The sequence below is a fragment of the Citrus sinensis genome, chromosome 7 (genome assembly GCF_022201045.2).
Source record: "Citrus sinensis cultivar Valencia sweet orange chromosome 7, DVS_A1.0, whole genome shotgun sequence".
Lineage (NCBI taxonomy): Eukaryota > Viridiplantae > Streptophyta > Magnoliopsida > Sapindales > Rutaceae > Citrus > Citrus sinensis.
This window is the reverse complement of record NC_068562.1, coordinates 10,803,754-10,831,271: the sequence shown is the minus strand read 5'-3', so window position 1 is coordinate 10,831,271 and position 27,518 is coordinate 10,803,754. Positions and strand designations below refer to the sequence as shown.

At 35.6% G+C, this 27,518-nt stretch overlaps 1 protein-coding gene and 1 long non-coding RNA gene across 2 annotated transcripts; one reads left to right on the top strand and one right to left on the bottom strand.

Moving 5' to 3' along the window:
• Nucleotides 1-1,255: 1,255 nt before the first annotated feature.
• On the bottom strand, nucleotides 1,256-25,610 carry LOC127903838 (probable disease resistance protein At5g63020). Its single transcript, XM_052445101.1, has 2 exons — nucleotides 24,371-25,610; nucleotides 1,256-3,001 (listed from the first exon to the last, which is right to left on the bottom strand). Exons 1-2 carry the CDS (start codon nucleotides 25,506-25,508, stop codon nucleotides 1,440-1,442), a joined length of 2,700 nt encoding a protein of 899 aa, XP_052301061.1. The 5' UTR covers nucleotides 25,509-25,610; the 3' UTR covers nucleotides 1,256-1,439.
• LOC127903840 (uncharacterized) lies at nucleotides 9,032-9,821 on the top strand. Its single transcript, XR_008056715.1, has 2 exons — nucleotides 9,032-9,268; nucleotides 9,449-9,821. It is a non-coding gene; the product is annotated as an uncharacterized LOC127903840 (long non-coding RNA).
• Nucleotides 25,611-27,518: the final 1,908 nt, after the last annotated feature.

Sequence of the window (27,518 nt, the reverse complement as noted above, 5' to 3'; positions counted from 1 at the left end):
TAGAATTGTAACATGTAAAAAAAAAAAACTATTATTTTGGAAACTCACAAAAATAACTTGATAAATTTGACCAATATGTGATAATTTTCTTGGAAGGAAAACAACTAGGATTTGAGTGAAGATTAATCTAAAAGTTAACACACTTTAAATTTTTTTTTTGTATACAAAAAAAATTATTTACATTTTCTAATATAAATAAACTCCTAATCCTCATGCACTGCAAAATTTTAGCTTATCAAGCATTAAATTTGTGGATCTTATGACTCATACAAATCCAGCTTTTAATGTCCATAAAACATTTTCTATGAATAAGAAAAAAATAATATGTTGGTATTTCGTTCATTCTTTTTCCTGCTTCTCAGATCTTTTTTAAACTTTTAGTGGTTGAACCCTCTTAAAATTTATCTAATCTTGATAAAATTATGTATGAGGAAACAAACATAAAAATGAATTTTTAATATAAATATCCTCCTAGTGCTCAAGTGGTATAAAGTTTTAGCTTATCAAGCATTAAATTTGTGGATTTTATCACTCATACAAATACAACTTTTTATCACTCAGTATTTTTTTTTTCCTACTTCTCGTAACTCTTTTTAAAATATTAGTGCTTTAACCCTCTTAAAATTGATCTAATCTTAATAAAAATATATACGAAGAAATTTTAAAATGTTGGAGGAAACTAATATAAAAATTTATCATTCCTATTAAAATTGAGGAATAAGCTATATGAACCATCAAATATATGATGATAAAAAAAATCATTAGTGATAGTAAAGAGAATATCGATGATTTCATATTAGTCCCTCAACTATTTTTTGCATTGAAGTGAGAATTAAATTCCGAATTTTAACATTATTAGTTGGGAATATTCATTGTGGGAAGACAACATTTGAGGGATTTTTTTTTTCGCATTGAAGTGAGAATCAAAACCATATGTTAAAAGAGATTTTCAGAAATTTGTCGAAGTCTCTACTGACTTCTGATAATTTTTGTCCTAAATTTTCTTTATTTGCACACATAAACATTTACACCAAGTGACACCAGATAAGAGGGGCAGATCAAAATTAAAAAATTTCAAATCAATAAACTAAGAAAAAGCAACCACTAGAAAATAGTTCGTTAATTGGAAATTTAAATGGCAACATCACAAACAGATTGAAACAAGTATGAACTGAAATCACTTAGCACACACAAAAAAAAAGTCCTTTTGTTTTTAATACTGATTACACATCAGATCATTGTATTACACAGATATTTACAATTGCTATTAGAATAGACATTACACTAATATTTACAATCAGATATATAATTTAGAACTTATATTATTACATTAATTTTATAAAGTACATGCCCAGATATATGACATTCACAGACGAGAGATGTCTTTATTTTACTCGCATTTCGCAAGAGAGAAAAATTTACAAATTAACTCAACGCAATCATTCACCACAAAGGGGAAAAAAAACATTGGTTTTAAAATAGGGAAGAAAGGCATTTTGAGTGGCTTGATCATCCCATTGAAGATTATTCCACCACTCCTCTTGTCCCTTGATAATAAGTTTACGTTCCTGTCCGCTGGTGCAATCAAATGGAAGCTTCTTAAGCTTTGGACATAAAGTTACGTGCAGTTCCTTCAAATGAGGGAAGGGCAAGGCCCTTGGGTAGATGCTCCTCAAATTTTCTAATCCGCCCAGGCTAAGATGTTCAAGCCTTGCAAACGGGATTAGATTCTGCATCTCCTCGGATGGAACTTCACCCAATTTTTCAAGGCTGATTATTTCTTCCAAACAACGGCAGTCATACATTTGAATAAGCTTGAGATTTGGAGCAAGAATAAGCCATGTCACGTGCCTCAATTTGGATCCCCATATTGAAACTTTGTGGAGACTAAAGAACCCGTGAGTTTCTCGGATTCTTTTCACTTCTCCTCCTGCATATTCAATCTCCATTTCTTCCAAATCTTTACAATACCTCATGTCTAGTGCTTCGAGATGCCTCAAACTTGCTAAAGTCAAAACACTGAGCGATGATAAACTGCGACAGTTTGTAAGGCTTAGAGATGGAGTATTGCTAACGATGCTCTGTAAACTGGGATATGTCAGCAATCTTTGAAGAGCTGCAAAACTGTGTAAAGTGATGGTCAGCACATTTAAATGTTTCAAACCAAGCAATTCCTCAACCAAAACTAAACTGCCTCCAGACAAAATGCTATCTGATTCTTGTTCCCGAGAACCACATTTGAACATTCTCAATGCTTCCAACATCTTTAGATTCGATATCAACTGTCCCGGAATTTTAGAAATTCGATACGTAGACTCCAAGTTCAAACATTTGAGATTAACCAGGTACCTTAACTCTAGTGGCAATCCTTCTATACCGCTCTCCGATAGATCAAGATTTTGAAGTGAAAACAAGTTTGAAATTCCTACAAGAAAATGCCGTGGCAACAAGGTGTGTGACAGCTTTAAAACTCTAAGAGAAGCCATTGATTGAAAGAATTCTTCATTAGCCATGGATATATAATTCGAACTAAGAAACAAAGTCAGGAGATGAGGAGATGCAGGAGACTCCGGAAGTCTCCAAATTTTGTTTTGCATCAGTGACATCCTTGTAACCTCTTGCCACAATTCAGATCTTGGCGTTTCAGTTAATCCTACACCTGCAAGAACTAAATACCTTTCCTCCTGCTTCTCAGTCGTAGATGCAATCCACAAAGCCATGTCACGAACCACATCATGCATTTTTACACGATTATCATCTTCTTCTTCCAACAGACATGCATGAAGAAGACAACGAATAAGAGAGTAACCTTGATTTCGAGCCCCAATACCATTATACTCATCTAAAAATCCCTCACATATCCAACAATCTATCAAGTCCTCTATGCTAATACTGTAGTCTTCGGGAAAAAGACTACAGTACAGGAGACAAAATCTAGTTTCATTGCTGGGCAAAAAATCATAGCTGAACTTTAAACGGGAAAGTACCCTTTTCTCCATACCTGAAAACTTAGACGCTGAACTCCTAAGCACCTCTATTGCGTGTTCCCACTCTCGAGGGGCCTTCTTAGAAGCCATGGCTCGGCCGACAGTGATTAGAGCAAGTGGCAAACCACCGCACTCTCTGGCCACAGTTTCTGCTAGCTCAGGAATATCAGGATGACTATCTAGAATATCTCTTCCCACTTTCTCCTCAAATAATCTCCAGGCATCTTCATATCCCAGACACTCCACTTTAAAGGATTTGTGAGCATCCATTTGGCCGCAAACTTCAAACTCGCGCGTTGTGAAAACTACCTTGGACGCACTTGTACGGCTTGGAACAGGTAAACCCACTTGGGCTAAATCAACTAGCTCCCATATGTCATCCAGTAACAACACAAACTTCGTGTTCCTCATGGTCTTGAATATTTCCTGAGCTTTCTCGTCAAAGCTTTTACTATCCCATGACTCGTTACACAAACCAATCTTTTTCGCAATGCTTTCTTGTATCTTTCCGAGCTGCAGGTCTCTGGACACCACTTCCCAAATAACAAAATCGAAATTATTGGGCGTGTGAAGGAAGCTGTTGTTAATTTGCGTCAACAGGGTGGTTTTACCCACCCCTCCCATACCGTACAGGCCAACAATTCCCACAGGTTCTTCCGTGAGACATCTCCAAACTCTGTCTAAAGTTGACTGCAAGCCCACTACTGTCGGAGGAAGAGGTCTTTCATCAACTGGGTTTTCTGGTACCGTTTGAGCCACGTCTTTGAAATCTCCTTCCTTTCTTAAGCTCTGCACATTTTTCAATAACTCGACAACTCTTTTCCCGTCCTTGTACCTTTCGACGCAGTTCCCGGAACAGAAGCCACCGAGATTGATTTTTCTCGACAGCCTTGGAACTTCTTTTTCCACGTCTTGCACTCTGGAGAGCCACCCCTGCACTTGCTGCAGCCGTCTCATTTGCCTTTGTTCGGCTACGATGACCCTTATCTGCACATCATTTCTTGCTTCAATCAACTTTTGAAAGTCCGTCCGCAAGGCATAGAGATTGTCTTTCAAATGACAGATGTACCCTGCTTTGCTAACAATGCAATCTAGGCAACGAGAAATGGTGCCGTCACATGAGAATTGGGCTGAGCAAACGTTTCCCATAGTTTGTATAGAATTCAATATTCAGCTATTAAACAGATGAAGAAATGTGATGAGAATGTATGAGCACTACAATGTTTGTTAATTAGCTTGGTTTTTGCAATTGATGGAGCTTATTCTTAATGTAGGAATCTTAAGGAGCCGCGTGGTAGCACCGACTCTGAGCAAACTATTCTTTCTCCTTTTACTAAAGAATACCGTAGCGGCATAAAAAAAAAATGTAGGAATCTTAGAAATTCTCTTTCAGACGGAAAATATTAATTCAATTATACGCTTCTACTAGGAAAGTGAATTTTTTAGTCTTAGAAGGTACCATCGTCACTGGGTGACAGGTTTCCTTGAAATTTCCTGGAAAAAGACTTGGATTTTTTATATGATTGTTTGAGCAAATTGTATATTGAAAGAGGGTCCGCCAATGTTGCAAAAGTTGCACAATAACTTTTATATTTTTGTGTTTGATTACATTACATCACCTTATATTTTCTGCAAAATTCATTAGGAACTAAAAGTTACAAATTTTTACATAAAAATAGTCCATTTTTAGAATAAAATGACATTTGAAAAGAATTTTAATTTTTTTTATTATTAATATCATTATTATTATTATATAAGATTATTGCTATTAAATTTTATTATTTTAATTATTATTATTTATGATTATTACTGTCATTATTATTATTAAAATTTATTACTTTTATTATTTTAATTGTTATTATACCGTAATTAATTCATTAATATTAATATTTATCTTGTTATGATTAAAATTAATGTTATTATTAAAATATATTAACTTTTTTATTTTAAATATTATTAATTATTGTTGTTATTATTTTTATTAATAATATTATTATTAAAACTTATTAATAATTTTTATTATTTTAATTATTATCATTATTAATATTATTATTTCAGTTAATTTTGTTGTTGTTATTGTTGTTAAATTTTATTAATTTTTTGTTTTAATTAACATTATTGTCATAATTATTATTTTTAGTTTTATTATTATTATTGTTTTAATTATAATATATACAAATAATATTAGGGACACAATTAACAAAGGGCATTTTGATAACTTATAATAGTTTATTCCAATTATAAAATAAAGTAAACACATCAATTAGAATGTTATTCATTCCGTTTCTTTATTACGATTCTAGCTCATTTCAATTCTTATTTAATAAACGCACCATTAGAATGTGTTCTTTAGGAATCAGTCCAAGTCTTTATTACTATTTTCTTTACTTGGACACATAAACATTTGCACCAAGTGACACCGGATAAGAGGGGCAGATAAAAAAAAATTACAAATGAATAAATAAAGAAAAAGCAACCACTAGAAAACAGTTCGTTAATTGGAAATTTAAATGGCAACATCACAAACAGATTGAAACAACTAGTATGAACTGAAATCACTTGGCACCCACACTAAAAATGCCACGTTTTTAAACAGGGAAGAAAGGCATTTTGAGTGGCTTGATCATCCCATTGAAGATTATTCCACCACCATTCTTCTCCCTTGATAATGAGTTTACGTTCCAATCCGCTGATGCAATCAAATGGAAGCTTCATAAGCTTTGGACATAAAGTTACGTGCAGTTCCTTCAAATGAGGGAAGGGCAAGGCCCTTGGGTAGATGCTCCTCAAATTTTCTAATCCGCCCAGGTAAAGAAATCCAAGCCTTGCAAACGGGATTAGATTTTGCATCTCCTCGGATGGAATTTCACCCAATTTATCAAGGCTGATTATTTCTTCCAAATAACGGCAGTTAGTCACCGCAATATGCTTGAGATTTGGAGCAAGAATAAGCCATGTCACGTGCCTCAATTTCGATCCCCATATTGAAACTTTGTGGAGACTAAAGAACCCGTGAGTTTCTCCGATTCTTTTCACTTCTCCTGCATAGTCAATCTCCATTTCTTCCAAATCTTTACAATCCATCATGTCTAGTGCTTCGAGATGCCTCAAACTTGCTAAAGTCAAAACACTGAGCGATGATAAACTGCGACAGTTTGTAAGGCTTAGAGATGGAGTATTGCTAACGATGCTCTGTAAACGGGGAGATGTCAGCAATCTTTGAAGAGCCGCAAAACTGTGTAAAGTGATGGTCAGCACATTTAAATGTTTCAAACCAACCAATTCCTCCACCAAAACTAAACTGCCTCCAAACAAAATGCTACTCGATTTTTGTTTAGAAGAATCACATTTGAACATTCTCAATGCTTCCAACATCTTTAGATTCGATATCAACTGTCCCGGAATTTTAGAGATTCGATACGTAGACTCCAAGTTCAAACATTTGAGATTAACCAGGTACCTTAACTCTAGTGGCAATCCTTCTATACCGCTCTCCGATAGATCAAGATTTTGAAGTGAAAACAAGTTTGAAATTCCTACCAGAAAATGCCGTGGCAAGAAGGTGTGTGACAGCTTTAAAACTCTAAGAGAAGCCATTGATTGAAAGAATTCTTCATTAGCCATGGATATATAATTCGAACTAAGAAACAAAGTCAGGAGATGAGGAGATGCAGGAGACTTCGGAAGTCTCCAAATTTTGTTTTGCATCAGTGACATCCTTGTAACCTCTTGCCACAATTCAGATCTTGGTGTTTCAGTTAATCCTACACCTGCAAGAACTAAATACCTTTCCTCCTGCTTCTCAGTCGTAGATGCAATCCACAAAGCCATGTCACGAACCACATCATGCATTTTTACACGATTATCATCTTCTTCTTCCAACAGACATGCATGAAGAAGACTACGAATAAGAGAGGAACCTTGATTTCGAGCCCCAATACCATTATACTCATCTAAAAACCCCTCACATATCCAACAATCTATCAAGTCCTCTATGCTAATACCGTAGTCTTCGGGAAAAAGACTACAGTACAGGAGACAAAATCTAGTTTCATTGCTGGGCAAAAAATCATAGCTGAACTTTAAACGAGAAAGTGCCTTTTTCTCCATACCTGAAAACTTAGACGCTGAACTCCTAAGCACCTCTATTGCATGTTCCCACTCTCGAGGGGCCTTCTTAGAAGCCATGGCTCGGCCGACTGTGATTAGAGCAAGTGGCAAACCACCGCACTCTCCGGCCACAGTTTCTGCTAGCTCCGGAATATCAGGATGACTGTCTAGAATATTTCTTCCCACTTTCTCCTCAAATAATCTCCAGGCATCTTCATATCCCAGACACTCCACTTTAAAGGATTTGTGAGCATCCATTTGGCCGCAAACTTCAAACTCGCGCGTTGTGAAAACTACCTTGGACGCACTTGTACGGCTTGGAACAGGTAAACCCACTTGGGCTAAATCAACTAGCTCCCATATGTTATCCAATAGTAACACAAACTTCGTGCTCCTCATAATCTCGAATATTTCCTGAGCTTTCTCGTGAAAGCTTTTCCCATCCCATGACTCGTTGCACAAACCAATCTTTTTCGCAATACTTTCTTGTATCTTTTCGAGTTGCAAGTTTCTGGACACCACTTCCCAAATAACAAAATCGAAATTATTGGGCGTGTGAAGGAAGCAGTTGTTGATTTGCGTCAAAAGGGTGGTTTTACCCACCCCTCCCATACCGTACAGGCCAACAATTCCCACAGGTTCTTCCGTGAGGCATCTCCAAACTCTGTCTAAAGTTGACTGGAAGCCCACTACTGCCGGCGGAAGAGGTCTTTCATCAACTGGGTTTTCTGGTACCGTTTGAGCCACGTCTTTGAAATCTCCTTCCTTTCTTAAGCTCTGCACATTTTTCAATGACTCGACAACTCTTTTCCCGTACTTGTGCCTTTCGATGCAGTTTCCAGAGCAGAAGCCACAGAGAATTTCCTCCTCTTTTCCAATGATTTCTGCCAACAGTCTTGGAACTTCTTTTTCCACATCTTGCACTCTGGAAAGCCACCCCTGCACTTGCTGCAGCCGTCTCATTTGCCTTTGTTCGGCTACGAGGACCCTTATGTGCACATCATTTCTTGCTTCAATCAACTTTTGAAATTCCGTCCGCAAGGCAGCAAGATTGTCTTTCAAATGACAGATATACCCTGCTTTGTCTTTCAAATGACAGATATACCCTGCTTGGCTAACAATGCAATCTAGGCAATGAGAAATGGTGTCGTCACATGAGAATGAGACTGAGCAAGCGTTTCCCATAGTTTGTATAGAATTCAATATTCAACTATTTAGGAATTGAAGAAAAGTGATGAGAATGTATGAGCACTACAATGTTAGTTAATTGATGGAACTTATTCTTTTTATAGAAATTTCTCTACCAGACAGGTGGTATTAATTCAATTATATGTTTCTACTAGGAAAGTCAATTTTTTAGTCTTAGAAGGTACCATCACTGGGTGATAGGTGTCCCCGAATAAGACTTGGACTTTTTATGTGATTGTTTGAGCCAAATATATTGAAGGAACGTAATGTTTTTTCAAGTCCTTCAATTAATGCGAACAAACCTTCGTAATCTTTACGGTTATTAACTTTGAAAATATACATTTTTGACAAATATCTATGTATCTAATATTGGTCATGTGGCGCATATAAGTTGGAGTCATTAAGATCAAGTTACTAACCTTATGATGTAAGTTTCAAAATAAAAATTATGATGTAAATATTTATTGAACCCGTTCAATATCTGAGAAGATGAAATGCAAATGCTCGAAAACGAACCTGAAAATCAGCATTTCCTTTGGTAGATTGGATCATTGGATCATAAACCGTGTCCAACCTTAAAACCAAATGAATCCACACTACAAAAGAAAGTGTCTTTCGCGACAGCTCTTGCGACTGCAAAATAAGCCGTCGCAATTGTCACTTACACAGCCCACTTATGACTTTATTGGGTTAAACAAAACGGGGCCCAAATTCAAAAAGCTTATTAATTTTTGTGCAACCTTTATTCCTCGTTATATCAAAAGCTCAGTCCACTTATAATACTCTTTGTTTGAAAAACACATTTTACCTCATTTCTCAAAACAAGTAAAATCAAATTCCAGAAGACAGAGCGGGCTGAGCTGTTACGAAGATGAATTGGTGTTTATCTCCAAAGTGAGCTCCAAATAAGATGAATTGATGCTTTCTCTACAGAGCGGGCTCTCCGTGGCTTGTACTTTCTCTGGTTCTTGCCTTTTTTTTTTGTAAGTTTTTTCAATTCAAATTTATTTCTCCTTCTTTCTAGATTTAGTTTTTATTTTTGAAATGTGAAAAAGCTTATTGTTGGAATTGTAAAGATCCAAGCCGAATTGATTCTTACAATTTAATAGAGAAAAAAAATTGGTGCCTAATTCACCTCCTCTCTTTGTTCTCATTTGCTACAGGATCCATTGCTTCTTCATTTACACCACACAGGTGAGAGAACTTAACTAATATTTTTTTAATTTATCCTCGTTATTTTCCTTTGCTTTCTAATTACTGTTGTATTTTAAGTTCATGCATTGATGATATTTCGGCTAGATCTAGCTCTATTTTCATCGATGATTGTTAGCTTATCTAGAGTAAATTTTTTGTTTAAGTAATTTCTGTGAATGATTTTATTTGTCTACAATTGGATTGCTGAGCTGTAGTATATTTAGAGTGAATTTTGGTTGTTGAATTCTATTTGAGTAGCTTTTGTGATTGTATATTTAAGTAGCTTCTGTGACTAATTCTACTTGCCCACCGAATTTTGAATTAGATGAGTTGTTTTATTGAGCTGTTGTTTATCTAGTGTGATGTTGGTAGTTGAATTTTGTTTGATCAGCTTTTGTGAGTGATTCTATTTGCTTACTGAATTCTGAATTGGATATATTGGATTGACTAAATTGAAGATTATATAAAGAAAAAATGTTGTGCATTGAAGAAGAAACTGCTGCTCTGTTCTTTAGTGGATGTAGGCTGTCTCCAGCCGAACCACTTATATTTGTTGTTCTTTGATTACTGTTTCTGGGTGATTCTTTTGTGTGAATTCGTTTGGCCATATTTCTAGATTGTGATTAGAGAGTTTAGTTAGGTCCTGATGATTGTTGATTGGATATTAAATCTGATCTTGTTTCAACAATATGTGGTCTATAGTCATTAAATTATCAAAAAGATCATTGGTGATATTAAAGAGAATAACGATGGTTTCATACTGTTCCCTCAACTATTTTCTGCATTGAAGTGAGAATTAAATTCGAATTTTAACATTATTAGTTAGGAATATGCATTGTGGGAAGACAACATTTGAGGGAAATTTTTTTCATTTTTGTCTACAGTAGGTAATGGTTTCTCAACATTCTACCACCACCACCTTGTTTCTATCTTGGGTGGTGGTGATTGTGACTTTAATGTCCATTGGCATATTGGCTAGTGCCATTTATTGAGCGTGGCCATTACTATGACAGCTAATTGTGCTTGCTCATTTCATTTACACCTGGTTGATTTTTCTTCTAATTGCATAACTTCATGTAACATTAGCTTTTAGTCTACTATGAGCTCGGTTCACTCGTTTTCTGCTCAAAAATAATGTTGGACCTTTTTCTTTTAATTTTAGTTCCAATATGTGAAGCCTCCATATCATAATTTCTCAATTCCTTGAGAGCTTTCTTGAATCGGTTCAGCTACTTGAGTTTCCAATTCTTGCACCCTTGAAAATTACTGGGAAATCACCAAACAAGTCAACAAAGTGTAAATGAAATGAGAAAACACACTGGAATGTTATTGATCAAGAACTTCATTTATTTGATCCAACGGCTAAGAAGAATTTTGTAAAATTATTTTCTATATATCCTCAAATCTTGTAGTGTTAATGATCATTCATCAATACCATCCAATTTTCTCCGTTATAAGTTCTTTAAAACCCATCCTTGTCCGTGTTGCAGCCGCTTCATCTGTTGTTGTTCAGCAACGATCACTCTTATCCGCTTCATCTGTTATTAAACAACTTTTTAAAATGCAGGCATATTGGGAAATAGTTTTATCACCTTATGAGTATGAGGGTGAGCAAATGTTTCCCATTGTATTTACTGATTCAATCTTCGACAAAGAGATTGAGAAATGTGATGAGAATAATTGGAAAAAAAAAAAAAACTAAGCTTATAACCAGCTTAACAGAACAATATTTATGCTCGGATTAATATTATCATATTAAATTTTTTGTCTAAGGGTAGCTTGCAAAAATCAGTGCAACTTATCTTCTAAAACGCATATATTATTATGCATATCAGCCTATTTTTGATAATTAAGAAATGAAAAATTAAAAATGGACTACTTCAGACATATCAACATTTATGTTGTTTAAATTTATGATGGATGTGGATTTCTACTGAAATGGGATACTTGTACACTGTCAAATCGCAAAAAAATAAGTCTCAGTAGGTCTGTTGACAGACTTCGGTAAATCTAATCAACTGTAATATGATTTCGGTCCACATAGCTTCATAATAATAGAAAATAATTAGATATCTGGTATTTGTAAGTTGTAACTCAATCCTAGTAGATAGTTTATTAGTAAAACTGGTTCGTAAAAGACTTCTTCAAAAGCATGCTTTGAAAATTTTGGACTCACTCCCCAAAAGCCTCTCTCTCAGAACCAAATCATTCAGGCCTCTGGCCAATTAAAAGAGATTTTAAAAAATCAGTCGAAGTCACTTCTGACAAGACACCAGACAAGAGCGGCAGATCAAAATAAAAAAATTACAAATCAATAAACTAAGAAAAAGCAACCACTAGAAAACAGTTCGTTAATTGGAAATTTAGGTGGCAACATCACAAACAGATTGAAACAACTAGTATGAACTGAAATCACTTGGCACCCACACTAAAAATACAGGGTTTTTAAACAGGGAAGAAACGCATTTTGAGTGGCCTGATCACCCCATTGAAGATTATTCCACCACCATTCTTGTCCCTTGATAATAAGTTTACGTTCCAGTCCGCTGGTGCAATCAAATGGAAGCTTCTTAAGCTCTGGGCATAAATCTACCTTCAGTTCCTTCAAATGAGGGAAGGGCAAGGCCCTTGGGTAGATGCTCCTCAATTTTTCTAATCCGTATAGGCTAAGACATTCAAGCCTTGCAAACGGGATTCGATTTTGCATCTGCCCACCCAGTTTTTCAAGGCTGACTATTTCTTCCAAATAATGGCAGTCATGCATCGAAATACCTTGAGATTTGGAGCAAGAATAAGCCATGTCACGTGCCTCAATTTGGATCGCCCTATTGAAACTCTTTGGAGACTAAAGAACCCATTAGTTTTTAGGATTCTTTTCACTTCCTCTCCTGCATAGTCAATCTCCATTTCTTCCAAATCTTTACAACTCGTCACGTCTAGTGCTTCGAGATGCCTCAAACTTGCTAAAGTGAAAACACTGAGAGATGATAAACTGTGACAGTTTGTAAGGCTTAGAGATTGAGTATTGCTAACGACACTCTGTAAACTGGATGCCTTAAATCGGCTGGCAAAAGCATGCATGCAGATATATCTTTAATGAATTAGAGTCTCGATGCAGATGCAACTACTACTTCTTTGGTGGCTGCGTTGTACATATTATTTTATTTCATGCTTAGCACATCATTACATAAAGAGATAGGATAACATAAATATAAATAATCTTCTTCTTGTCAACATTTGTCACCTTAGGCTTATAAAATTGTAAGTTGTTTAATTTTCTACATGATAGCCGTTGTTATTGAAAATTTGAGTCCTCGAAGATAAAGAAAAGTGCACAGTCGGCACACCTCAGTGTGATGGCTGCAAGATACCCAAAAAAAAAAAAGAAATTCATGTTGTTTGGGTAAGTTAAACTTTACTGGAAATTGCTTATATATGGCAAGCAAGCACAAATCACAAACCTTTCATTAATGATATAAAACTTGATAAAAACAATACAAGCTCACGTTTGTTTATATACAGAGAAGAAAGACAAAAAACAGCTAATACAGAGGGTAGCAGGGTAATTGAGCAAAATAACTAATCCAAGAACACAGCCAATCATATTGAACTTCTAAAAACGCCTCAGCTGCATGCATATGTACTGAGAATCTTCTGTATATCCATTTTGCCAGCGTAGCAAATCCATCTTATCTTCAACATTCTCATATTGTAATTGACTGCAGCTGAGGTGGCATGCCAGCTTAGCATTGGAGTCAGCTGTTGGCTCTTCATAATCACTAATTTCAACACCCTCTCTCAAACACAAGGTCTTATCAACGACATTGAGTTTGCTTCTGAAATGGCTGAGTTTGTAATGTGGTAGAGGCTTAGTTAGAACATCTGCAGTTTGGTCCTTACTAGCAACATAGCTTATCTCTATTTCACCTTTCATAACTTTGTCTCTGATGAAGTGGAGATCAATTTCGAAATGCTTAGTTTTCGAATGATATACAGGATTAGCAGCTATAGCTGCTGCACTGGTACTGTCACTTAGAATCACTGGAACTCCTTCAACTTTCAATTTCAGCTCACTAAGCAATGAACTTATCCAAGTAATTTCAGCACTACATAGAGCCATAGCTCTGTATTCAGACTCTGCAGTAGATCTAGCAACCACACCTTGTTTCCTTGAGCTCCAAGCTACCAGATTGTTACCCAAATACACACAGTAACCACTGATTGACCTCCTATCATCAGGATCACTTGCCCAATCTACATCAGTATAGGCAGTGATATCAAAATATTCTGACTTTCTGAATCTTAAACACATGTTTATTGTGCTCTTGAGGTATCTCAGTATCCTTTTGCATGCTGTCCAGTGTGGCTGTCTGGGATCAGACATGTACTGGCTGAGTTTGTTAACAGAGAAGGCAAGCTCAGGTCTTGTAAGCACTGCATATTGCAGGCTTCCTATGACACTTCTATAAAGTGTAGGGTCATGAAATCTTGCTCCTTCATTTCTTCTCAATTTCTCAGAAGTGCTGAAAGGAGTTTCTATTCCTTTGCAGTCTGCCATTTCTGTTTTAATCAACAGATCTTGAATATATTTTGTCTGGGAGAGCTGGATGGTATCATGAATTCTGGTCACTTGTATCCCGAGAAAGAAGTTCAGATCACCAAGATCCTTTAAGGCAAAAGTTTTGCTTAGCTTTACTACCACTTCTTCAACATCTTCACAGTTGCTGCCAGTGATTATTATGTCATCAACATAGATGAGCATAATAGTTATGTCTGACTTTGTTTTTCTGAAAAATAATGATGTATCACACTTGGAGTTTTCAAAATTCCAAGAGTGCAAGGCACTTTTCAGTTTATCAAACCAAGCTCTAGGTGCTTGTCTCAGTCCATACAGTGCCTTGTTTAGCTTGCATATGTGGTTAGGTTTATTTTTGTCTTCAAAACCCTCAGGCTGTGGCATATATACTGTTTCTGTCAACTCACCATTTAAGAATGCATTGTTGATATCTACTTGCCTCAGCCTCCAATCATTATTTGCAGCTAAAGTCAGAACAATTCTGATTGTTGCAGCCTTAACCACAGGACTAAAAGTTTCTTTGAAATCAACACCTGGTGTTTATAGAAATCCCTTTGCAACAAGTCTGGCTTTGAACTTGTTGATGGTGCCATCTGGATTTTCTTTGACTCTGTACACCCACTTGTTTCCAACTAACTTGCAGTTTTGGCTGTTAGGTATTAAGGTCCAGGTTTTGTTCTTCATCAAGGCATTATATTCATCTTCCATTGCTCTTCTCCATTTTGGTTCCTTTAGAGCTTCAGGGGTATTGTTAGGAAGAGAAGACTGTAATTGGACAGATGTTTGAAATAGCTTTGGCTTGAAAATTCCTGCTTTGGATCTAGTTGTCATAGGGTGTGATGGACAGATTTTTTGTTTACCAATGTCTTGAGTGTTGGGTTCTGTGGTTGGTGATGAGTTGTGGCTATCTTCTGGAATGAGTGATAAGGGTTGGTGAGACAAGTGTTTACCTGATAAAATGTCAGTATCCAAGGTCTGTTGTGCTTCATCTTGAACAAGATTTGGAGTGTGATCCATGCTTCCAGCAGTGTCTTGAGAGTGGCTGAATGTAGCTGCTGGTTGTATGTGATTGTGAGAGTCATTTACAGGGAATGACACAACTTGAAAACTTTCAGAAAGAGTGTTAAAATCTCTTTTGCTCATGGACTCCCTTTTGTTGAAGTTTGGATCATTTGAGAAGGGAAATGAACTCTCATTGAACTTAACACTAGCTGAAATGTAGATCCTACCAGACTAACTCATGCATGCATATCCTTTATGTGCAATGCTTACTCCTAACAAGACACATTTGGAGGTATGAAAATCGAATTTGTGTCTGTTATAGGGTCTTAGGTAGGGAAAACACTCACAGCCAAAGACCTTGACTTGAGAGTAGTCTGGTTTAAGGGAGTACAGCAATTCAAAAGGTGTTTTGTTCCCTATTACAGGTGATATCAGTCTGTTGATGATAAAGACAGCATGTGTAAAGGCTTCTTGCCAGTATTTCAGTGGCATTTTGGCTTGAGCCAGCAATGTAAGACCAGTTTCCACAATGTGCCTATGTTTCCTCTCAATTTTGCCATTTTGTTCATGTAGGTAAGGGCAGGAGTGTCTTAAAGTGATTCCCTCTCTTTTAAGATATGGTTCAAAGATTCTAAATTCTCCCCCCATGTCTGTTTGTAGTGTTTTGATCTTCAAATTCAGTTGGTTTTCTATTTGTTTTTTGAATGTGATAAATGTGTCAAGGGCCTGAGATTTTGTTGTTATAGGAAACACCCATGTGTATCTGGTTTTATCATCAACAAAAGATATGTAATATATGTGTCCTTTGGTTGAGGGGATTGGTGCTGGTCCCCATAGGTCTGTGTGAATCAATTCCAAGGCTGCTTTGGTTTTGGTTTCAGTGTTCTTAAACTGCTGTTTTGATTGCTTTCCATATTGACAAGCACAACAGAATGAAGGAATGACAATTTTATTTCTCTTTAACTGATTACAAGACAGCAGGGTATTTTTCAAAGCAGTAACATTGGGATGTCCTAATCTAAGATGCCAAAGGTCAATCTCCTCTGTAGCTTTTGAAATACTGCTGCATGACTTATCAGCTATACTAGACTCACTAACACTAGCAGACTCATTACCATTTGAGCTAAAAGATAACATGGACACAGGATCACTAATGGATCTTATTGACTCAGACACTGAAGATGCAGATAAACAGGTAGTATTTGAAAGTTTGCTTTTGCCCAAGTGAGCAGGTAAGCACAGCAGTTCATACAGCCCATCTCTAGCCACTCCTTTCATTAGGATTTTCCCTTGCTTCTTGTCCTTGACAAAACAAACAGATTTGTAAAACTCGACATTAATTTCATTATCATGTAATAATTTGGATATGCTGATGAGATTTTTAGTGATGTCAGGAACATATAGGATGCTTTTTAGTGTAATGTGTTTGTGTGGATCATAGGTGGGTAGAACAGAACAGCCAATATGAGAAATGAAAAGTTTCTTACCATTTCCAACGGCAAGTTGGTCATTACCTTGATACTCAGAGTTCATGCTGATGTTTCCAAGTGCATTTGTGACATGGTTGGTGGCACCACTGTCAAGGTACCAAGCACCATTGCTTTGACCATCAGTTGAGGCTACATATGCACCTCTTGTCTCCCTTCTTTTGTTTGGCTGGGGCACAAAGTTCTTCTTGAACCTGTGCCAGCATTCAGCAGCTGTATGCCCCATTTTGAAGCAAATTTGACAAGGTCCTTTGGAGTCTGAACTATCATCATTTGCCATAGCTTTGCCTTTTCCCTTATCTTGAGGGTTTTGACTTCCTTGGTTGTTTCCAACTCCACTGCCGGGGTTTCTGAAGGCTATTCCAGGTTGATACTGGTTTCCAGATCTGTCATTATAACCCCAGTTTCTTCTCCCATTTCTCATTTGTGTGTAGTTGGCCTCAATAGCTCCTGAGCTCAAGTTTTGCTCAGTTCTATTTTCTTGGCTGAGCAGCATGCCATACACTTCAGAGATTGAAGGACTTTCTGCCATGGAGTTTATATTGGTGACTATCGAGTCATATTCTGGACCTAGTCCAGCCAGCACACACATGACAAAGTCATCATCAGTCATGTTATTCCCAACAGCTCTAAGTTGGTTTAACACTGATTTCATTTTGGAGTAATAGTCATGAATGGTGAGTGAGCCCTTTTTGGTTGTTTGAATTTGAGTTCTAAGGTGTAGTATCCTAGCTCTAGTTCTAGCACCAAACTGATTTGCAAGGGTTGTCCAGACCTCACATGAGGTGTAGCAATCAACTACTGTGCCCAACACTCCCTCACTCAAGGAAGACAACAACCAACTTAGCAAAATGTGGTCTTGTTTTTGCCAGATTTGGTACTCATGGTTAAGTGTGTTTATGGTGGTTCCATTTGGTCCTGGATTTGTGAAAAACCTAGGAGGGCAAGTGTGGCTACCATCAACAAAACCTTCAAGCTCATTAGCCCTGATGCTGGAAATCACTTGTGATCTCCAGAGCATAAAATTGCTTTGTGTGAGCTTGATAGGAGTTGTGAAAATATATGTGTTGCTGGTGATATGTTGTGTGGGGGGTTGATTAATAACTGCTGAGTTTACGGCATTTTGCCCTGAGTTTTGATTTTGATTCAAGTTTTCTTCTTGATCATTTGGGTTTGTTTGTGCATTGCTGCTGCTGCTTGCCATAGCTCAAACTATGGCTCTGATACCAAGTTAAACTTTACTGGAAATTGCTTATATATGGCAAGCAAGCACAAATCACAAACCTTTCATTAATGATATAAAACTTGATAAAAACAATACAAGCTCACGTTTGTTTATATACAGAGAAGAAAGACAAAAAACAGCTAATACAGAGGGTAGCAGGGTAATTGAGCAAAATAACTAATCCAAGAACACAGCCAATCATATTGAACTTCTAGAAACGCCTCAGCTGCATGCATATGTACTGAGAATCTTCTGTATATCCATTTTGCCAGCGTAGCAAATCCATCTTATCTTCAACATTCTCAGATTGTAATTGACTGCAGCTGAGGTGGCATGCCAGCTTAGCATTGGAGTCAGCTGTTGGCTCTTCATAATCACTAATTTCAACAGGGTAAATTCAATGTTAATTGCTTGATTTAATTGACATTATCAATTAATTAAATAAACCTTTTGTTAACACGACTCTTCCGACGTCCAGTCAGAAACCGCAGTTGAAGTTTTAATTATGGATCCGATAATAATAACAATTTTTTTTTTTGGTCCTTAGGGTTGACAGGAATGGTTATAGATTCATGAAGGTCCCCAATGAGCACAGCTTAACCGAAAAAACTTGAATCTCTAATCTCAAACTTCAAATCTTCAATCCCATTAGTTGAAAATGTGAGTTGATTTCTCTACCATTTATTAAAGCGGCTCCCGCATTAATTAAAGTAGGCTTTTAGGTCATGTTTAGTTGGAAGAAAAGGGAGGAGAGGAAAAAAGTAGAATGGAGAGGAAGGGAGAAGAAATGAATAGAGAAGAGTAGAGAAATTAGATTTTGTTGTTTGGTTTAATATAAAATTTGATAAAGAAATGAATTATAATTTTTTTCTTTAGACAAATTTATCCCTTACTTAAATATTAAACTATTTATATTAGTAATAAATATATATATATATATAAAATAAAATGGCAGTCCGATGGCCGGCGTTGGAGGTCCGGTGGAGATCCGGCAACTTTCCGGCGAAGACGACGGTGGTCCGGCCATTTTTCGGCAAAGTCCGGCGGTGGTCCGGCGACCTTTCGAAGGTGGCCCGATGGAGGTCTATTTATAATATTAAATCAATAAAATAAAATTATAAATAATAATTATTAATGGCATTAAATAAGTTAAAAAGTTGAAGGGTAATTTTGAAAACTTTAGTTTCTAATATAAGAGGAATTTAAATTATTCACTACTTAGTATGGAATTCAAATTCTACATTATGATAGATATTAAATTCTAATAGAAATTAAATTCTTATACATTTTGTCAAACCAAACAATGGAAATAAAAAGAGAATTTAAATTATTTTCCTCTCCTACATTCTCTCCTCCCAACCAAACACCACCTTAGATCAGACTTTTGTTTTGGATTACACCTGTCTGCGCTCGTATGCGTACATACACATACTTCAGTATATACACCATCTAGTGTATTCGTATTTTTCTAATATTTTTTATTCAATTAATTAATATATCATGTAATGTATACAGTGAATTAGTATTTTAAAAGCTGAATGACAAGAGTATTGTTGTAAGGGCTCTACAAGTCTTTATTATTTTAAAAAAAAAAATGCAGTGCCTAGAATGAAGCTCTTCTTTAAATCAAAGGCACATGAGCCAACAATACAGAAGTCGGGGCTCAGAGCACGCCCAGTCATATCCTCAGGCTCATACAAAAAGTACTCATCAGCCACAACATTTCCACCAGAAGTGAACTCTTCATCATATCTCCGTAGAGTGGGAATGAAAACCCACAACCATTGCTAAAATACCATGCACTACAAATCGAAAAAAAGGTTGAGTTAGTACTCTTTTTTTTTTTTTTAAAAAAAAGAAAGAATTAATGACAAAAATATTGTTTGTAAGGATATTATTGAAAAAGAAAAGAAAAAAAATAAGGATAAAATTGTAACATATTTAATAATAGTAATGTCTTGAAATATTTTTTAAAATAAGATTTACTAAATAAATATTTTAAAAAATCAACAGTTGAAATGGACATGTGTCCACTACCCAAATGAAAGGTAATTGATTGGCTAAAATGAAATTAATTAACCACCAAACAATTTCGTAATCACATAGCCACAATCTCAAATTGGTTAAGGACTTCAGAACTTTTAATAGCTTGATTGATGTTTACACGAACCAAAATCTCACCACTTACTCAAATACATATTCCCCATAAAAATAGCAATTAAAATTTATAGAGTCAGACCATAGCTTTCATGAGAATATAAGATGCGGTAGGAAGTTTAAAGGGGCTAAGCAAACTACTCATTCTTCTTGATAAAGATCTTCCTTGAATCAAATCAATCTCTTTTTGTTGTGTCATTTTCGTTCTCTGTCACCATATCAGAAACCCTAATTTTCAAGAATAAACTAGTATCTCACAAAGAAAAAAACAAAAATAATTGAGTGTGACAAAACAATGCCGAAGATGACCCTACGGAACTGGAAATTCTTGTGACACAAATGTATGGCTATTAGAGGACAAAGTAGTTGAGTTGGTGCACAAGAACATATATGTATGTATGTATGTGTCTATACACTGGGTCCTAAAAAGCGAGGGTGGTGTGGATGTAAATTAACTCTTAAGATTAACGAAGTATTTGATTTATTAACAAAAAATTTAATATGTTAATAGGAAATGTTAAGTATTTTAATATTTGAATCTCAATTAATATGGCATTCATCTTTCAGATAATTAACATATAATATTGATACCTAAGTTGGCGCACATGCTCGGATCCCTATCATTATTGTATATCAATATTGAGTCATGACACATAATGAATTTGTAGTCATTTATCGAATAACAATTAAGTCCAAATCATTAATTTTTATGATGTAACAATTTGTAGAACGTGTCAATCTTTGGGAGAATCAAACGCAAAATGCTTACAAGAACTAGAAAATTTTGATATTTCCTTTTGTTGGGGCGGTCATCAACTGTCCAGTCGGAAAACCAAATGAATCCGCAAATTTAATGGGCTTGACGAGGACCCAGTTGACCCAAATAATTCTTCAGGTCCGCTCGGAAGAGCTGGGCTAGTAGCCCAACCCACTCTATTTATCAGCATCTCCCAAATGGACTTTGAAACCGAACTCAATGGCTTGTTAAAGAGGACTTACATCCAAATCACTTCGGTTGCAAGCTTATTTTCCAATTTCTATTTTCATGAATATAAGGCGTTAATATCCTTCTTCTTTACGTGTTAAACTGAAACACAAGGATAAAATGGTCAGTTTACTATAAATTGTTAAATATTCTAACGTGGCTAACGTTTTATGGAAATTTAATACAAATTGGAAATAATGGGTGGAAAATTAAACGAATTGAAAGTTTTGTGTATTTTTTAAATGAGTGAATCTTTATGTGAACAGAATTGATAAAATTTCCTCATTAGAATTACCCTAAATACAACTATATATTACAAGTGTTTGTAATCTATATGTAGAATTGTAACATGTAAAAAAAAAATACTATTATTTTGGAAACTCACAAAAATAACTTGATAAATTTGACAAATGTGTGATCATTTTCTTGGAAGGAAAACAACTAGGATTTGAGTGAAGATTAATCTAAAAGTTAACTTACTTTAAATTTTTATTTTTGTATACAATAACAAATTATTTACATTTTTTAATATAAATAAACACCTAGTCCTCATGCACTGCAAATTTTTAGCTTATCAAGCATTAAATTTGTGGATTTTATGACTCATACAAATCCAGCTTTTAATGTCCATAAAACAAATTCTATGAATAAGAAAAAAATAATATGTTGGTATTTCGTTCATTCTTTTTCCTGCTTCTCAGATCTTTTTTAAACTTTTAGTGGTTGAACCCTCTTAAAATTTATCTAATCTTGATAAAATTATGTATGAGGAAACTAACATAAAAATGATTTTTTAATATAAATATCCTCCTAGTGCTCAAGTGGTATAAAGTTTTAGCTTATCAAGCATTACATTTGTGGATTTTAGCACTCATACAAATACAACTTTTTATGTCCATACAATATATTCTATGAATAAGAAAAAAAAAATCTGCTTTTGTTTTCACTATTTTTTTTTCCTGCTTCTCGTAACTCTTTTTAAAATATTAGTGCTTTAACCCTCTTAAAATTTATCTAATCTTAATAAAAATATATACGAAGAAATTTTAAAATGTTGGAGGAAACTAATATAAAAATTTATCATTCCTATTAAAATTGAGGAATAAGCTACATGAACCATCAAATATATGATATACAATCTATAATCATTAAATGATCAAAAAAATCATTAGTGATAGTAAAGAGAATAACGATGATTTCATATTATTCCCTCAACTATTTTTCGCATTGAAGTGAGAATTAAATTCCGAATTTTAACATTATTAGTTAGGAATATGCATTGTGGGAAGACAACATTTGAGGGATTTTTTTTTTCGCATTGAAGTGAGAGTCAAAACCATATGTTAAAAGAGATTTTCATAAATCTGTCGAAATCTCTACTGACTTCTGACAATTTTTGTCCTAAATTTTCTTTATTTGCAAGCATAAACATCTACACCAAGTGACACCAGATAAGAGGGGCAGATCAAAATTTAAAAAATTACAAATCAATAAACTAAGAAAAAGCAACCACTAGAAAATAGTTCGTTAATTGGAAATTTAAATGGCAACATCACAAACAGATTGAAACAACAAGTATGAACTGAAATCACTTAGCACACACAAAAAAAAAGTCCATCTTTTTTTTAATACTGATTACACATCAGATTACTGTATTATATATATATTTACAACTGTTATTAGAGCAGATATTACACTGATATTTACAATCAGATATATAACTTAAGACTTATATTATTACATTATTAATTTTATGAAGTACATGCCCAGACATATGACATTCACAAACGATGGATATCTCTACTTTACTCGCATTTCGCAAGAGAGAAAAACTTACAAATTAACTTCACGCAAATTTTTACTTAATTGAGAGAAGTTGAGCCTATGAAGACTCTAACCAGTGGTATAAATTGAGTAAAAAATCACGGGTTTTAAAACAGTGAAGAAAGGCATTTTGAGTGGCTTGATCTTCCCATTGAAGATTATTCCACCACTTCTCTTGGCCCTTGATAATGAGTTTACGTTCCTGTCCGCTGGTGCAATCAAATGGAAGCTTCTCAAGCTTTGGACACAAATTTACCTCCAGCTCCTTCAAATGAGGGAAGGGCAAGGCCTTTGGGTAGATGCTTCTCAAATTTCCTAATGCGTATAGGCTAAGACTTTCAAGCCTTGCAAACGGGAATAGATTTTGCATCTCCTCGGATGGAACTTCACCCAATTTTTCAAGGCTGATTATTTCATCCAAATAACGGCAGTTATACACCTCAATATGCTTGAGATTTGGAGCAAGAATAAGCCATGTCACGTGCCTCAATTTGGATCCCCATATTGAAACTTTGTGGAGACTAAAGAACCCATGAGTTTCTCGGATTCTTTTCACTTCTTCTCCTGCATAGTCAATCTCCATTTCTTCCAAATCTTTACAGTTCGTCATGTCTAGTGCTTCGAGATGTCTCAAACTTGCTAAAGTGAAAACACTGAGCGATGATAAACTGTGGCAGTTCCTAAGGCATAGAGATGGAGTATTGCTAAAGATGCTCTGTAAACTGGGGGATGTCAGCAATCTGTGAAGAGCTGCAAAACTTTGTAAGGTGATGGTCAGCACATTTAAACGTTCCAAACCAAGCAATTCCTCCACCAAAACTAAACTGCCTCCAAACAAAATGCTATCTGATTCTTGTTTAGAAGAACCACATTTGAACATTCTCAACGCTTCCAACATCTTTAGATTCGATATCACCTGTCCCGGAATTTTATAGATTCGATACGTATACTCCAAGTTCAAACATTTGAGATTAACCAGGTACTTTAACTCTACTGGCAATCATTCTATAAGAGTCTCTGATAGATCAAGATGTTGAAGTGAAACAATGTTTGAAATTCCTACAGGAAAACGACTTAGCGAAAAGCTGTTTGACAGCTTTAAAACTCTAAGAGAAGCCATTGATTGAAAGAATTCTTCATTAGCCATGGATATATAATTCGAACTAAGAAACAAAGTCAGGAGATGAGGAGATGCAGGAGACTCCGGAAGTCTCCAAATTTTGTTTTGCATCAGTGACATCCTTGTAACCTCTTGCCACAATTCAGATCTTGGTGTTTCAGTTAATCCTACACCTGCAAGAACTAAATACCTTTCCTCCTGCTTCTCAGTCGTAGATGCAATCCACAAAGCCATGTCACGGACCACATCATGCATTTTTACACGATTATCATCTTCTTCTTCCAACAGACATGCATGAAGAAGACTACGAATAAGAGAGTAACCTTGATTTCGAGCCCCAACACCATTATACTCATCTAAAAACCCCTCACATATCCAACAATCTATCAAGTCCTCTATGCTAATACTATAGTCTTCTGGAAAAAAACCACAGTACAGGAGACAAAATCTAGTTTCATTGCTGGGCAAAAAATCATAGCTGAACTTTAAACGAGAAAGTGCCTTTTTCTCCATACCTGAAAACTTAGACGCTGAACTCCTTAGCACCTCTATTGCATGTGCCCACTCTCGAGGGGCCTTCTTAGAAGCCATGGCTCGGCCGACAGTGATTAGAGCGAGTGGCAAACCACCGCACTCTCTGGCCACGGTTTCTGCTAGTTCAGGAATATCAGGATGACTATCTAGAATATCTCTTCCCACTTTCTCCTCAAATAATCTCCAGGCATCTTCATATCCCAGACACTCCACTTTAAAGGATTTGTGAGCATCCATTAGGCCGCAAACTTCAAACTCGCGCGTTGTGAAAACTACCTTGGACGCACTTGCACGGCTTGGAACAGGTAAACCCACTTGAGCTAAATCAAATAGCTCCCATATGTCATCCAATAATAACACAATCTTCCTGTTCCTCATGGTCTTGAATATTTCCTGAGCTTTCTCGTCAAAGCTTTTGTTATCCCATGACTCGTTATACAAACCAATCTTTTTCGCAATACTTTCTTGTATCTTTCCGAGCTGCAAGTCTCTGGACACCACTTCCCAAATAACAAAATCGAAATCATTGGGCGTGTGAAGGAAGCTGTTGTTGATTTGCGTCAACAGGGTGGTTTTACCCACCCCTCCCATGCCGTACAGGCCAACAATTCCCACAGGTTCTTCCGTGAGGCATCTCCAAACTCTATCTAAAGTTGATTGCATGCCCACTACTGTCGGTGGAAGAGGTCTTTCATCAACTGGGTTTTCTGGTACCGTTTGAGCCACGTCTTTGAAATCTCCTTCTTTTCTTAAACCCTGTACATTTTTCAATGATTTGACAACTCTTTTCCCATACTTGTAGCTTTTGATGCTGCTCCGGTAACGGAGGCCATCGAGACAAATTACCTCCTGTTCTCTCCTTCGAACTTCTTCTTCGACATCTTGCACTCTGGAAAGCCACCCCTGCACTTGCTGCAGCCGTCTCATTTGCCTTTGTTCGGCTACGGTGACCCTTATCAGCACATCATTTCTTGCTTCAATCAACTTTTGAAATTCCGTCCGTAAGGCATCAAGATTGTCTTTCAAATGACAGATGTACCCTGCTTGGCTAACAATGCAATCTAGGCAATGAGAAATGGTTTCGTCACATGAGAATGAGGCTGAGCAAACGTTTCCCATAGTTTGTATAGAATTCAATATTCAACTATTAAAGAGATGAAGAAATGTGATGAGAATGTATGAGCACTACAATATTAGTTAATTAGCTTGGTTTTGCAATTGATGGAGCTTATTCTTTTCTTAGAAATTTAATTATATGTTTCTTCTAGGAAAGTGAATTTTTTAGTCCCAGAAGGTACCATCAGTGGGTGATTGGTTTGCTGGAAAATTACTTGGACTTTTTATATGATTGTTTGAGCCAATTATATATTGAAGGAGCGTAATGTTTTTTCAACTTGATGATATTCATATGCAAACGAACCTTCGTAATCTTTACGGTGATTAATTTTAAAAATATACATTTTTGCCGACTGTGTTTTTTCGTGGAAGTTGTAAGAACAATTTCAAGTGCCAGCTTCATAGACAATGGTAGGTAGAAGAGTGGGTAAAATTCAAATAAATTTTTTAACTCTCCATCTCTTAGGATTAATTAAAGTGGCGGTCAAATAAAATTATTTAAAAATTATGTGATTGAACTCTTGAAAATAAGAGTAGTTTATTTTTAATAAAGAAAAGTAGTAATTTAAGCATTTACCCATCGAAATGTAATAAAACAACCTATTTTTTATTTTTAATCAAAGAATGTCCATATAATAGTCAAGTGATAAATCACTTTCCTTATCCCATGTGTAAGAGGTACAAGAAACTAAAGTTTAGAACTTTTTTTTTCCCTTTAAACATCTCGTATATAGATGATTCTATTCTAGTTTAACCCCACATTCATACATGCCAAGTTCAAAGCAATGTCAATTTATGGAACCCTCATTTGCGTAGCCACTTTCATTTCCACCTGGGTAGGTGTTAATGGAATTAATTTTTTTTTTTTTATACCATTACGCAGTTGATCTAAAAGTTCAGATAGACTTTTGTTATAAATTTTGTAGATATATATAATATAATAGTCCAAATAAAGGCCAATAATGATAATGTCGATTTATGAGATTACCTCTAAGACTCATTGATGCATTTCATTACCTACCATAATAGTGGTGGACCCAATCAAACCACTTTAGCAATCCATCAAATTCAAAGTCAATCAGTCCACCAAACAACCCCCCACCACCCCCCCCCCCCCCTTCCTCCCTTCCACGGTTCCACCCACTCCCAAACCAAATGCCTCTGTGTTGGTGAAATCCACTCCCTTTTCCCTCTACTTTTTGCCTTTAAAGCCAACCCACCCGTACTCAAGAAAACGCGTTTCGAAACGCATAATTACTCAAATATATAGCTTAATTGATGTTTGCATGAACCAAAACCTCAAAATTTACTCAAATATAGTCCACAATAATAGCAATTGAAATCTATAATTAAAGTTAAACACTCAAATCATAGCTTTCATTATATGCCCTTGGACATTTATGGTGCTAAGTAAACCACTGATTCTTCTTGATAAATATCTTCCCTAAATTATTCAAACCATTTTTTTTCATGTCATTTTCATTCATTGTCACCATATCGAAAACCCTAACTTTCATAAATACTCTATATAATTAAAAAAAAAAGTGTGACAAAACAATACCAAAACTGACCCTATAGAATATGAAATTCTCGAGACAAAATGTATAGGCTGAGTACAAGTACTTGAGCTGTATTTGAACTTTAAAGTATTATTTATTTATTTATTTTCCCTAAAAAATGAGTTTGGTTGGGATGTAAATATCTTTTGCTTTGGTACGTTTTATCTTTTTGACTCTTTGGATTAATAAAGTAACTGAGAAATTAATGACTGATTATGTATCTAACTTTGGGTCATGCCGTCATGTGACACACATGAGTTGGAGTCAATAAGCACAAGTCATTAACTTTCTGATGTAAGTTTCAAAATAAAAGTTATGATCTAAGGATTTATAGAACGCGTTCAATCTTTGAGAAGATGAAATGCAAATGCTTGGAAAGGAGCCTGAAAATCAATATTTCCTTCGTTAGGAAGCAAATAAATCATTGGATCGTAAACCGTGTCTAGCCTTCAAA

Bases quoted from the DNA above. Each gene is read 5' to 3' on its own strand.
- LOC127903838 (XM_052445101.1), bottom strand. From the start codon at position 25,508: ATGGGAAACGTTTGCTCAGCCTCATTCTCATGTGACGAAACCATTTCT. The intron at 3,002-24,370 runs GTATGGAGAAAA...CTAAGTTTTCAG, and splicing joins TTCAGCGTCTAAGTTTTCAG to GTATGGAGAAAAGGGTACTT.